The 14,161-nt window shown below is 35.2% G+C and overlaps 1 protein-coding gene across 4 annotated transcripts in view; it reads right to left on the reverse strand.

Annotated features, from left to right (window-relative positions):
* The window catches only part of CLHC1 (clathrin heavy chain linker domain containing 1), a 55,244-nt gene that overhangs the window by 40,066 nt on the left and 1,017 nt on the right, over positions 1-14,161 (reverse strand). For 3 of the 4 annotated variants that reach the window (XM_031950485.1, XM_031950486.1, XM_031950483.1), the window contains exons 2-4: positions 3,684-3,912; positions 3,199-3,466; positions 511-698 (exon numbers count right to left, since the gene is read on the reverse strand). In XM_031950485.1, coding sequence (XP_031806345.1) covers positions 511-698; positions 3,199-3,381 — 371 coding nt within the window. In that variant the 5' untranslated portion in view covers positions 3,382-3,466; positions 3,684-3,912. The remainder of the gene's footprint in view (positions 1-510; positions 699-3,198; positions 3,467-3,683; positions 3,913-14,161) is intronic. The other variant, XM_031950484.1, reaches the window with a different exon arrangement.

A 14,161-nucleotide genomic window follows, 5' to 3' on the forward strand; every position in this document is an offset into this window, starting at 1 on the left:
AAAAGAAAGGAAAAGAAAAGAAAAAAAAAAAAAAAACTTCTTACAAAGTTGATTTTTGGTCAATTTTCCAGACCACCTCAAAAAAATTTATTTGAAAAAATTTCAGAAGAATGAACATTCTACCATCTGACTGTATATTATTAACCTGTGAACACTTCAGGATTAAAACCTTTTCATAGAAGTAGAACAGCCAGGTTCAAAATTATAACTAAATCAAGCATGTGAAAAATTAACCTACAGAAAGCAATGATTTCCCAAACTGATTTTAATAACATCCCAGAATACTTATTTTATTTTAAAGGGTATCATAAAATTCTCAAAATTAAAATAAAATTAATTTTAAATACACACACACAGAATATATTACTTTTATGAGATAGATAAGAACTGCGAAATGAAATGTTTAATAATAACAATAACAAAAAGACAGAAAATTGCTGGAGTTGTGCTGCATAATTATCATGTAATCATTAATTCATATAATTCTTTAATCTAAATTAGCATACTTACTTTGCTTCAAGTTGGTCTACTCTTTTCCTATGATATACCAGTGTTGTAGGTTCTGCTGCCAAAACTTTCAGCTTTCCATGGAGATAAAATGCATTTCTTTGGCCCCTCTTTATTGTTTCAATGAATGAATCATATTCTTGTTTGATTGAAGTAAGAATGGTTTTGTATGCGGTGACATGCTCTATTATCTGAAAACATTATTTTCCTGACTATGGTACACACTCTAAGAGAACATAAAACAAAAGCCTTGCAAACAGCATCATAAATCACTTTGAAATAATATGAAACCATAATTAGACTCTTACAGATAAACATTTGCAAACTTAAACTGCTACTGGATTTTTAAATTTATCATTATCATTTGCTTAGCAGCTGATAGAAGACCATTTGACTAAGTACTGTTGAAGGGGGGATGATAAGTGCCAAAGACAGATTAAAACAGTCCTTATCTTTAAAGATCTACAATATGGTGGGGAAAACTAAATATACACTCTGATTATAGCCAGCTAAAAGCTAAAAGGCTATTTTCTTAATTCTGGACCTGAAATAGAGAGATAAGGTGAAGAACTTACAGGTATGTGGGAATTCTTTTTCTGTATTTTATTTTCATTATTTCTGTGTTTCTCCTATGACCTGCATACATATAATATGTGCAGGCCCATATTTATTTGAGCTTTGGTCAGCTATAAACATATTTATTTAACCTGAGCTGATAACATTTATCAATATTTGACATTTATTGATATTTAGTCTATTAGCTTGACCACTGTCTGCTTGATTATCTAAAGCCTGAAGGCCTGATTTTCTGTTTCTTAGAAATCAGGTGATTTGAGGGAAATAGAAACCTTCCATTCTAATCTCTCCAGATAGCAACAACCAATTAGATGCCTCCCTGTCCCCTTCTCAATGCTCTCTTACTTGTGATGTAATCTCTTGTATAAAAGCTGTGTATCTTTACTACTTCTTTAGCCTTCCTACCATGAGCTTTCTCTTTCCCTTATCTCGTGGTAGAACCGCTCATGAGTATTAATAAACAACCTTTCTGCTTTCTACTTTGAGTGATCTCTGAGTAGTCATTTTGGGTAAGAATCTTCTACATCCCACACACTGGTTATCTTATAAGTCTGTAAAAATGGTGTAGGGAAAGCAGGTAAAAATTACTCTTACAAATTCACAAAATTCTCTTTAAAAAACTGACTAGGGGGCAGCTAGATGGTGCAGTGGACAGAGCACCAGCCCTGAATTCAGGAAGATCTGAGTTCAAATATGGCCTCAGACACTTAACACTTACTAGCTGTGTGACCCTGGGCAAGTCACTTAACTCTGTTTGCCTCAAATTCCTCATCTGCAAAATGAGCTGGAGAAGGAATGGCAAACTATTCCAGTATCTCTGCCAAGAGAACCCCAAATGGGGTCACCAAGAGTTAAACATGACTGAAACGAATGAAAAACAAACAACAATCATTCCCTGTTCTTGATCTATCCATTATCAACACAAAATAATTATTTAGTTAATTAAATCTTTTAATTCTCATGTGATTTGAGAGGTATCATGATATAGTGGACAGAAAGCTGTCCTTGCCACCAAGATGATCTGGGTTCAAGTCTTGCTAATGATACACATTGGCTATGTGACCCTGAAAAAGTCACCCAACTTCTCAGTTCCCAAAGCTACCCTCTAATTAGCACTATCAAGTGGCAGAGAAAGTGTGGAGTTAGGCAAAGGGAAATTCCTTCATCTGGGATTTCCCTAACCTAATGAGCTCACAGGTCCTTGTACCTTTCTCCTACTAGAATCATACTGGATGCTAGAGATAAAAAACAAAATGAGGTAGACCCCTATCTTCAAGGAGTTTACATTCTACTAGGGTGAAGCATCTTATCCACAGATAAGTAGATACCAAGCAGTCTCCTGGAAACCTTTACAGAGAGAGGTAGGGAAGATCAGTAAAATCTGTTGTAGGAGCTGGCATTTGAACTGAGTCTTGAAGTGGTTTCCAGAGGTGAAGATAAAGAGGAACATTTCAGGCAGGTAGATAGATGGCTTAAGCAATGGCACATAACTAGCACTGAAGATAACTGGGCTCAAGAACTACAGAACAATGTCAAATCTGTCCAACAGGCAACTGTGATCTAATGTTTTGTTCACCAATTCTATACTTATACACCAAATAAGACAGAGGTTTGGAACCAAACCAAAGAGATTTGGAACAGTCCTCTCTCAATTGAATACTACAATCTTAAATTCCTGGATTAAATTTAGGCTAAAATGTCAGTAACAAAATTACAACAGGTTCCTGTTTTCAAAGTTGTTCCTGGTAGGCGATAGAGATTGATAATCTAAAAATTCTATAACTGGTATTTTAGAGTAAAAATAAAATAAGAATATAGCTGGCATATATAACCAAGTTCTGATCTAAGAATCAAAACTGACTTATTTAAAGAAAAAATTAATAGGCTCAGGCTGAATTAAGAAGTAGATTAAGACTGTAGATTTATAATCTACAAGATTTATAATCTATTTGTATTGTACTCCATATCTATCACTTCTAGAAACACTATACTCTTTCCTTTGGTTGAAATAGAATCTGTTTCATTAGAGAGAGGCATAAAATTTGGAAGGTAAGAGGAGAGTCTTAAACTGTAATTCATACATACATTTTTTAAATTCTTAAAGCACTATATTACCTTGTCAAATACATTTCGGTATATGATGAAATATTCATCAGCTGGTCCTTCATCAGTACAGCCCACTTTTTCAGTTTCTATAATTATATATCTTTGCATTCTTTCCAAAAATTCCTTGTCATAATTACTAATGATAGGAGGGAGAATTAAATGTTTACTTATTGCAGAATCTTGAACAGACATTCCTTCACACTCTGTGCTCTTGTTCCCCAATAAAAGTTTAATTTTGATCCTATTTTTGCAATAAAACCAACACTTTGATCAAAGCCTGAAAGAAAAAAAATGTCATCAGAATAAAGTTGAATAAGCAGGAACATAAAACAAATTAATGCCAATTTTCTAATTTTTTTCAGTTCATATCAGAAAGTTTAAAATATTCATTTGTGAAATAAAAAGATTTTATATGGAAGTCTCTGTGTCACAAAAATCTATGATTATTGTACTTTTACAAATGGTCTAATATATTCTGTTTGGAAACAGTCTACCTCCAAAATCTTTCTCAAATTTGTTCCATCTTCTTTATTCCCATTGTCACCATTCCAGAAGAGGCCCTCAATGATGAGGGATCTGGTACTGCTGCAATGCCTCCTAGAACATCTTGTTAATTCTTCTTTTCACTTCCTTGCTGGTTTTTATTTCTTTGGAATCAGTGTAAATACCTTTGCTCAAAATTTTTCATTGACTATTTCCTACTAAGTTCTTCTAATGCCTGTCCTATATATAATTTATACAGTTTAAAAAAAAAAAAAAAGGACATACTTTGTTATTTCATTTGATCTTAACAACTTACACTATACAACAAAGTACTACATTGTGGAACAGAAGTGATTGTGATTTCTTAAAGGCTATGTCAAAGAAACATACTTGGAGGGCCCAACCAAGCTAGGAAAACCTGAAGTATGGGCCCAATGATGAACTGCATATCTGTCATCTGAGGACCAATCTAACAAAGTTGAGAGAGACTTATTACCAGTTTATTTACAGAATGGTGAATTTGTAGCAATATCAATTCCTGAATAATGAATAAATGAAAAATACTTATTATCTACTTTCTAAGTATAGTGTTGGGGATACAAAAACAAAAGAAAGACAGTCCCTGCCCTAAAGGAATTTACATTGGGGGTGAGGGACAGACAGTATATAAGAAAGTAGTTCTTTAGTTTATGAAATCATAGGAAAAATGTGTGGAACCAGAAGGAATATAATGACATACTCTTTGCAAAAGCAATGATAGCAGTAATTTGGTTATTGTTCCCAGAGCAAAAGGCAAAAAGTAGGTAGTTTGTAGAGGGCCAGGAGATAAGAATACATTCCAGGTCTTAAATCTTATCATAACTTGGCTCACCCATCAGTTGGAGAATGGCTGAATAAATTGTGGTATATGAGTATTATGGAATATTACTGTTCTGTAAGAAATGACCAACAGGATGATTTCAGAAAGGCCTGGAGAGACTTACACGAACTGATGCTGAGTGAAATGAGCAGGACCAGGAGATCATTATATACTTCAACAACAATACTATATGATGACCAGTTCTGATGGACCAGGCCATCCTCAGCAACGAGATCAACCAAATCATTTCTAATGGAGCAGTAATGAACTGAACTAGCTATGCCCAGAAAAAGAACTCTGGGAGAAGACTAAAAGCCATTACATTGAATTCCCAATCCCTATATTTATGCACACCTGCATTTTTGATTTCCTTCACAAGCTAATTGTACAATATTTCAGAGTCTGATTCTTTTTGTACAGCAAAATAACGTTTTGGTCATGTATACTTATTGTGTATCTAAGTTATATTTTAATATATTTAACATCTACTGGTCATCCTGCCATCTAGGGGAGGGGGTGGGGGGGTAAGAGGTGAAAAATTGGAACAAGAGGTTTGGCAATTGTTAATGCTGTAAAGTTACCCATGTATATATCCTGTAAATAAAAGGCTATTAAATTAAAAAAAAAAAGAAAAAACTTGGCTCACCAATATCTCTTTTCTTTTTTAATAGCAAAGACATGCTTGGTAATACTATAAATTGTGATTCTAGTAAGTGAAACAAAATCCAAATACTACTCAACAGACTAAAGATAAACCTTTGAACTTCAGGCAGGGAAGAATGTTCACAAGGAGACTAAAAGCATTTGGGAGAAGAGTACCTGAGATAATGGTATAATAAATTTTACACTGATGTGTATCTCAACTATTTACATCTCTAAGTTATCAAGATTTGGGACTTAAGGGATTTAATCATTTATATCATAGTAGATTTTGCTAGGCTATAAGAATTTTAATAGAATGTACTTTGTATTAAACCTATAAGCATTTAAGGTATGTATATTCGTGGTCCTAATCAATAAAAATTGAAGAGTTCTAACGGAATTCTTTCACCTGTCCCCCTGATTATCACACTCTTCATCTCACTACAGGAGCTGGATTCCAACAGTAGTTCAAGTTGGAGTATAGGAAAGAAGATGGGAAGGGAAAACACAGGATACAGGAGGGTGACAAGGTGACTAAGGTAAACAATCAAACAGGAACAAGATCAAGTTGAATGGTAAAACCACGGTGCTAAATTGTAAGCCAGGAGAAATACTCACCAATCAGAAGAGTGGGGCAAAAATTTCTCAAGGAGCTTATGAATAAGAGAACCTAATATGTACACATTCAAGCAAATATAAAATATATAGAAAGGTAATTTGGAGCTGAGATTTCTTAACAGGAAACATCTCATGATAGAAAATACAGTTTCCCAGTGACTTGAACATATAATCAAAAGGACCTTAAACTGACAAGTATAAGACAGAAAAGTTGCATCTATGTGTGTATACATACATACATTTGTGCATGTATGTGTGTATGTATATATATATATATATTTATATGCATGTGTGAGTATGTATACATATATACATACTCACACATGCATATAAATACACACACATATATCAACATGTATATAAAATTAGTTATTGCCCTTAGTTCTTGAAGAGGACCATAATGACATCAGTATACTTGGGTCAAACCATAGTGTATCCAACTGTAGCTGATCAGACCAATACAAGTTCAGGTAAGACATGAATAATTCTCATGAACATTTGGAGTGTCTCTAAACTTGTGCATCTCATGTTTCTTCTGAGCTATTGCTCCTCTGCTTGGATCACAGAGCACAGCACCTCCTTTGATGAAGGCACGCCACGCAGGGTGGTCCTGTGTCAGGGTCTTCCAGGTCCCTAGTGCTCCAGAGACCTTGGAAGTGTCCTTGTATCCTTTCTTCTGACATTCACGTGAACACTTGCTTTGTGTGAGCTCTCTTAAAAAGAGTCTTTGGGGCAAACATCTGAACAACCTAGCCAGCAGTTTAGCTGAAGATCAACCTCAGGGTCTGGCTCCTCATCTTGTCCGGTGATCTTCAGAATTTCTATAAGCCAATTCCAATGGAGGCAGTTCAGTCTCCTGGCTTGACAGCAGTACACAGTCCAGTTTCAGAGGCATCTGATGACGCCAGCACAACGGCTCTGCAGGCCTTCAGTCTGGTAGGCAATCTCAAACTTCAGAGCCTCTCACACACTGAACTAGCTCTGGCAATGCAGAGTCAACCTCATCAGCTATGTGGACATCCCTGGGTGCAAAGCATACCCCACAGCATTCAAAATGTCTCTATTTGCTGTAACCAACAGTCCCTTATGTGGATGGTATGTTGCTGACTGGTGGAGAGCCTTTGTTTTCTTAGTGTTAATTGACAGACCAAAGTTAGTATGAAAATATGAAAAATTAGCAGAAAATACTTTGTTGTGCCTTAGCTTCAGAGGCTCTACAAGTGCACACTCATCATGCACCAACTCTCTCACCGCTTCACTCTTGGCTTGTAGACTTTTCAAATTAAATGACTTACCATCACTGCAGTAGTAATCTTGATGTTATTTTCATCCCTGCTGACATCATCTGACAAAATTGCTGGAAATACCATGCTAAAATGCATAGGATCTAGCACATAGCCTTCCACTGGTGACTGGGAAAACGCAAGAGCACTGATACTATCTAGTATTACTACTAGAAAGTAAGATATTATCCATCTCCAGAGAAAGAAATGATAGGTGTAATTATGGATAGCATATATATATATATATATGTGTGTGTATGTATATGTTTATAGTATATGTAGATATATGTAAATCTATATTTTTATGAGTTTAACATAGATTTCTTTAGGCTAGGGTAGGGAGAAGAGGGGAAAAAATACAGTAAAAAGTATACAACAGAGAACAAAAGGAAACCTAGAAGGAGCAAAGAAAAGTTGGTTATCTTTGGAAACAATGTATAGTATTTATTATATAGTTTTTCTTGAAATGGAAATTTATTGTTTTATAACAATCTTTTCTTATGTTTTGCTGTGTACATGGAAATATCCTTATTTTTTTTCTTTTAAAAGACAAATTTCTAGTCAATAACATGGTAATATAGTATTGATAAACCCAAGACTGTAGCTTCCGGGATAAAAACTTACTATTTGACAAAAATTCCTGGGAAAATTGGAAAATAGTATGGCAAAAACTAGGTACTAACCAACACCTAACACCTTATACCAAGATAAAATAGAAATGGGGTCATGATTTAGATATAAAGGGTGATAATATGAGCAAATTAATACAACAAGGGATAGTTTACCTGTCAGACTTGTGAAGAAGAGAGGAATTTATGGCCAAAGAAGAACTTAGAGAATATTATGAAATGCAAAGTGGATTATTTTGATTAAATTTAAAAGTTTTTGCACAAACAAAACCAATGCAGCCAAGATTAGACAGGAAGCAGAAAGCTGGGAAACATTTTTAGCAGTATTTCTGATAAAGGCTTCATTTCTAAAATATATAGAGAACTGACTAAAATTTATAAGAATACAAGTTATTCCCCAATTGATAAATGGTCAAAGGATAGGAACAGATAATTTTCAGATGAAGAATTTAAAGCCATTTCTAGTCATATGGAAAAAATGTTCTAAATCATTATTGATTAGAGAAAAACAAATTGAGAAAATTCTTAGATTGGCTAAGATGACAAGAAAAAATAATGATAAATGTTGGAGGAGATGTGGGAAAAGACACGAATGCATTGTTGGTGGAGCTGTGACCCAACCATTCTGGAGAGCAATTTGAAATTACGCCCACCAGTCTTTAGAGGACCAGAACTCTGAAAAGGTATACTTGAATCAAGGACAGCAGGGTGCTTATAGTTAAGCACTTATTCAGTGTGAGATGTTCTCTAAACATATACTTAATGTGATATGGTGATGAATTGGTTGTATATGCTCAGCTGCTGTAGTAATGTAATCATACTAAAGTATTTAAGGGTTGGGAACGAGGCTCTCAACCACAGACACAGAAGTCTCTCAGCCACAGACACAGACACAAAGACTCTGGACTTCATCTTTGACCATCCATCCTCGTGAGTCTCCTCCCTCCATCATTTCTCCACTAAGACCAAGAATCCCAGAGATCCTCCAGAGAGCTAGGCCAGACATTACACCAGGCTTTCAAACTTTTTTTTTTTTTTTTTTTTTTTTGCTGAGGCAATTGGGGTTAAGTGACTTGCCCAGGGACACAGCTAGGAAACGTTAAGTGTCTAAGGCTAGATTTGAACTCAGGTCTTCCTGACTTTAGAGCTGTGCCACCTAGCTGCCCCTGTGCATACTCTTTGATCCAGCAATCTCACTACTAGATCTGTAGTAGTATGTACACATCATAAAAGAGGAGAAAGGGCCCACATATGCAAAAATATTTGAAGCAGCTCTTTTTTGTAGGCAAGGAATTAGAAACTGAGTGGATGACCATCAATTGGGGAATGGCTGAATAAGTTATGGTATATATGGTATATATATATATATTCATTATTCATATATATATATATGGTATATATGGAATATTATTGTTCTATAATAATCAGCAAGCTGATTTCAGAATACCCTATAAAGACTTATATGAACTAATGCTGAGTGAAGTGAACAGAACCAAGAGAACACTGTACACAGTAACAAGAAAATTATGTGACTAACTGTGAAGGACTTGGCTGCTCTCAACAATGCAGTGATTCAAGGAAATTCTAATAGAGTTGGAATAGAAAATGCCATGTAGGGAAAAGACCCAAACAATACTGCATATAGAAAATTATACAGCACTTTAAGTGGCTTCAAGTTCCTTCCTGAAACCAAGGCTTATCTTTTTAACATTCATATTCTTCTGGTGATATTGGATGGCTGCAAGTCATGGAATATTACAACTTGAAAAAAATTAAAGTTATATAACACCACAAAAGATGGATTACATGATGTGATGACCGCATATTTTAAAATCAGCCGGAGTCAGGAATTCAGGTTAAGGGAAAATCTTCAATTTTTATTCTTTTTGAGGTGAAGGGGATTGCGATAGAAATATGGACAGCCGTGACAGAACCCAGCCAGCAGAGGTGAAGGGGGATCGCGATAGCAGCTGCAACAAGAAGCCAGCCAGCTGTCTCTTTCCGCTCCTCTCTCCACCCCTCTGCCTCCACCCACCAAAATCATCATTTCCTTTACAACACATCAGGACTTGCACAAAGAGTGGAAGGGGGTCATTCTTTCTCCAAGCATATATATTAATAGAGTATGGTCCAATTACTATTTAGCCTCACGGCTTGGGACTTCTGTGCATCAATTCGAGCTTCAGCCCATTACAACATGACAAGGTGTACTAGGTACAAATAGAAAAGAAATAGGCCCATGAACAGTTTTTATGTACTCTACTAATAAATCCATAATGTCAAGAGATCTAGAGGAAGGTCTTGGAATTAAGGGAACTCCTCATGAAGGATTTACAAAAAGAGACAGACAGGAATTCACTGCGGTATAAGAAAAAGCACATTGGATTTGATATCAGAATAAAATAAGTCCAAATTCCAGCTCTCCCACTTATTACCTAGTATGACCTTTAATTTTCTGCATATATGACTTGAACATTCTGCACCTCAGTTTCTTCATTTTAGGTTTTTTTAATTTTTATTTTTTAAAGAGGTGTTGCATTAGATGAACTACATCTCCATCTCAATCTAGGATTCTAAGAAACTTGAATAAGAAAGCAGGGTTGGATTGTAATGCTCACAATTGTAAAAGGACCCACATTGATGAGATCATTTATAGTTCTGTTGAAGTATAAGCATCATATCCTCCTACATTACATATTCTATGCGTATAGAGACTATCTTACCCAAATTTCATATAGCACCCAAAACCTAGTATAATGTTCACAAAATAAAGTACTTAATTTTTTAAAAGTTTGTTGGGATTTAAACAAAATACTGTTTCCCTTCCTGGAATATCTTTCCTCTTTCCTCCCTACTTATTAAAATCCCATCTTGTTCTTCAAAGATGCATAAATCTATTTCCTCTATAACTGCAAGCAACATAAAGCTCTCCTCTTCCTGAATGGTTTTTGTAATATTCTCTCTAAAATGTAATATTCTCTGTTGAGGTTTTCTTGGGGTCTCTGGAGGCAGCCTTCCTTTCAGTTCGGTAATCACCAAAAGTGCAGCTAAGGATTAAGGTCCAAATCCTTTATTGTCTCTTTCCAAGTCTTGTCTCCTTTCCTGGGGCCTGGTTAGCTTTCTTATAGTCCTGATTCTCTATTATCTTCTTCCTGGGGCTGGGCAGCTTTCTGGAGAGCCTTTCAGTCTGGCCTTCGTTCCAAGAGCTTGAGCTCTCGCCTGCCTTCTCTGGCTTCTGAATCTCCCCGACAGAATCCTGGCTGAGGCTCCTAGTTTATATGCCCCACACTGAGTATAAACCAATCATTATATCACTAGGAAATTTGTTGTATTTGTTGTAGTATTAAATCAATGCTAAACTAAATTTAATCATTCATTGTCTCCTCAATTTCATTTAGTACCTTGTTTCAAGTTCTGGCCCATAACATCTCCTTGTAGGATTAAATCAATCATACTAGACCATGCTAAATTAGATTAACTATTGTCTCTGTCAATTCCACTGACTTAGTACCTTATAAAAATCCTTTGTTTCAAGTTCAGAGTTCTGGTCCATAACAGATTTTAGTTTACAGGTTTTAGTATTACAATTTATGTTTGTGACCAGGCTATATAAAAATGTGACTGGTATATATATTTGACATACTAAACCTGGTCATATTTTATATTGTATGACCATCAATTTATATATATATTTAGTATTTTTCCATTTGCAACCACTTTTCGTCCAAGAAATTTTCACATGACCCATATTGTGTTTTAATATTATAATGGATTATGATATCCAGAAATCTCTCATTTAATTTTGTAAATAATCCCAGTGAGTTCTTAAGCATCAACATGGGATTGTGTCTAAATAACATGGCTTAAACCAGTTCTTACCAAATAGGAGTAAAAAAAATAATAATAATTACTTGTAATATAAAAAGGAGTAAAAATCCCAGCTATCATTTTTTCCATCTCTACATATAACTTAAAGACCAGAACTACAGCACTGTACTTTGAATAAAACGTTTAAAAAATTTATTTTTCTTTTTTTTAAAAAAACAAATATTCCTAGAAAAGCAATTTGTTTTGAAAAATGGAGAGATGTAAACTAAATAATAATATAACTGGATAGATTAATTATTGGTTGAACGGCCAGACTGAAATATACTTTGATGTCAACTTGGAAAGGGATTTGTGCTTGAGTTGATGCTATTTAATAGTTTCATCAATGACTTAAAGGTACAAGTGACATTCTTACCAAATTTATAGATGACACAAAGCCAAGGGTAGGTAACACTTTGAATGACAGAGTCAAGATCCAAAAAGATTTTGATGGAGTTAAGATAAACTTTAATGAATACTGATATAAAATCTTACACTAAAGTTTAAAAAACTGACTTTATTAAATAGAAGATGGAGGAAGTATGGTCAGATAGCAATTCATCTGAAAACATAAGTTTTACTGGATTGAAATCGTAACATGGGATGACAGCTGAAAAAGCTAATTCAATCTTGGGCTGCTTTAAGAAGCATAGCTTCCAGGAATAGGAAGATAGAAGTTCCTTTGTAGTCTGCTCTAGTTAGACGAAAGCTATTCAGTTTTGAACATCACATTTAAGAAAGAACATTGAGAAAGAAATCAACCACAAGAGAACCACCAAGAGAATAGTTTCTAGTCCAAGATGTAAGAAGTACAGCTGAAGAAAGTGATAGGTTTAACTTTAATAAATGCTTACTGACTGAGGAGACTCAGTATATTTGAAAGTTTTATCTGTGAAAAACTGAAAGGTTATTTGATAAATCAACGAATAAACTTTTGCTAAGTGGGCTACAATGTGCCCAGGAACTGTGCTAAGCACTGAGGATACAAAGAAAAGTGAACAATAGTCTCTTCCTAAGAAGCTCACAATCTAATGGGGGAGGCAATATGCAAATAATTATGTACAAACAAGTGATAAAATAAACTGGAAATAATTAGCAGACAAAAGGCAAAAGAACTAATATGTGAAAAGGCTTCCCATAGAAGGTAGGATTTTAGCTAAGACTTGAAGGAAGCAAGAGAAGCTAGAAGGCAATGATAAGGTCATTTCAAAAAAGGGGAAAGACCTGTGAAAATGCTGAGTAGAAAGATAAGAATTTCTTTTTTCATGAAACAAGGTCAATTTCTTTGAAAAATCTTTGGGGATATATTGTAAAAAGGTAGAAAGGAACGACATTATGAAGTACTTTAAATACCAAACAAAGGATTTTACGTTTGATTTTGTAGGAGAAAGGGGGCCATTGGAGTTTAGTGAATTAGAACAGTGACATAGAAGTGTGCTTTAAGAACATTGGTGGTTGAATGGAGGATAGACTGGAGTGAGAAGAAACTTGAGCCATATAAACACATCACATGCTTTGCAATAGTCCGGGCTTGAGGTGACAAGGGTAGAGTTCATAAACATGGAAACTGGAACACTTGTGGGTAATGGCAAGACCAAGGATATAACCATATTTTATATTGTAGCTATGGTCCAGTGGAATAGGCTATATAAAATAATAAGTTGAAGAACCGGGAGGTTAAGTAAGGTATTTGAGAGAGGATCGATATATATTTTTGAATTGCCTTAGTATGAAGGCAAGAGTAGTACAGGAGAAAAATATTATGAGCCAAGCAATGGACTCATTTAAGGAGTGGATCCTGGAGGTCACTATATAACAGTTACCACAATTTTGACTGAGTGGGGCAAGAGAAATTGGCATTAATAGAGTACCTATTACATGGTAAAAAATGCCAAGCATTTTACAAATATTATGTCATTTGATCCTCACAATAACCCTGTAAGTTTGGTGCAATTATCCCCATTTAATACCGTTGAGGAAACTAAGGCAAACAGAGGCTAAGTTAAATTTGCTCAGAACCACACAACTACTGAATGTCTGAGACCAAATTTGAACTCGGGCCATCCTGACTCCAGGGCTAGCACTTTCAAGTTTTAATGAGAGCCAGAAGATAAAAAGAATGAGAAAGGAAAAGATTTAAGATAGATTTGATATGTTCTGTGTTTAAAAAAAAAAAAAAAAGCTGATTTGGTCGATGTTAGGAAAAGCATTTTAATAATTACTTAATAATTAAAACTATGGTGTTCTTTAACCAGAGAACTTCAAGGTAGGGCTAGATGACCACTTCTGGGTAAGAGTAGATGGCCACTGGGGTCTCTTTCAACTCTTGTTGTTTGTCCTTGTTTGACCCCAAGAGAGATGCTATCAGGGAGGTGATGCTATGACTTGCAAGTGAATTGGATTTCAGGGAGGGAGGGCTGCCTCACTTTCTCCTCTGAAGCCTTCTATGTCCATTGGCCAGATATAGATCAGGATGAATGGAGTTGAACTTGGATGGAGTGGGAGACCTTGGTCTTTTTAAACGAAGGTCTTTGACAGATGTAACCGTGACACCCAAATTCTATGAAATCCTTGCTTCAATTTTCTTTTCA

Source organism: Sarcophilus harrisii, chromosome 2 (genome assembly GCF_902635505.1).
Source record: "Sarcophilus harrisii chromosome 2, mSarHar1.11, whole genome shotgun sequence".
Taxonomy (NCBI): Eukaryota; Metazoa; Chordata; class Mammalia; order Dasyuromorphia; family Dasyuridae; genus Sarcophilus; species Sarcophilus harrisii.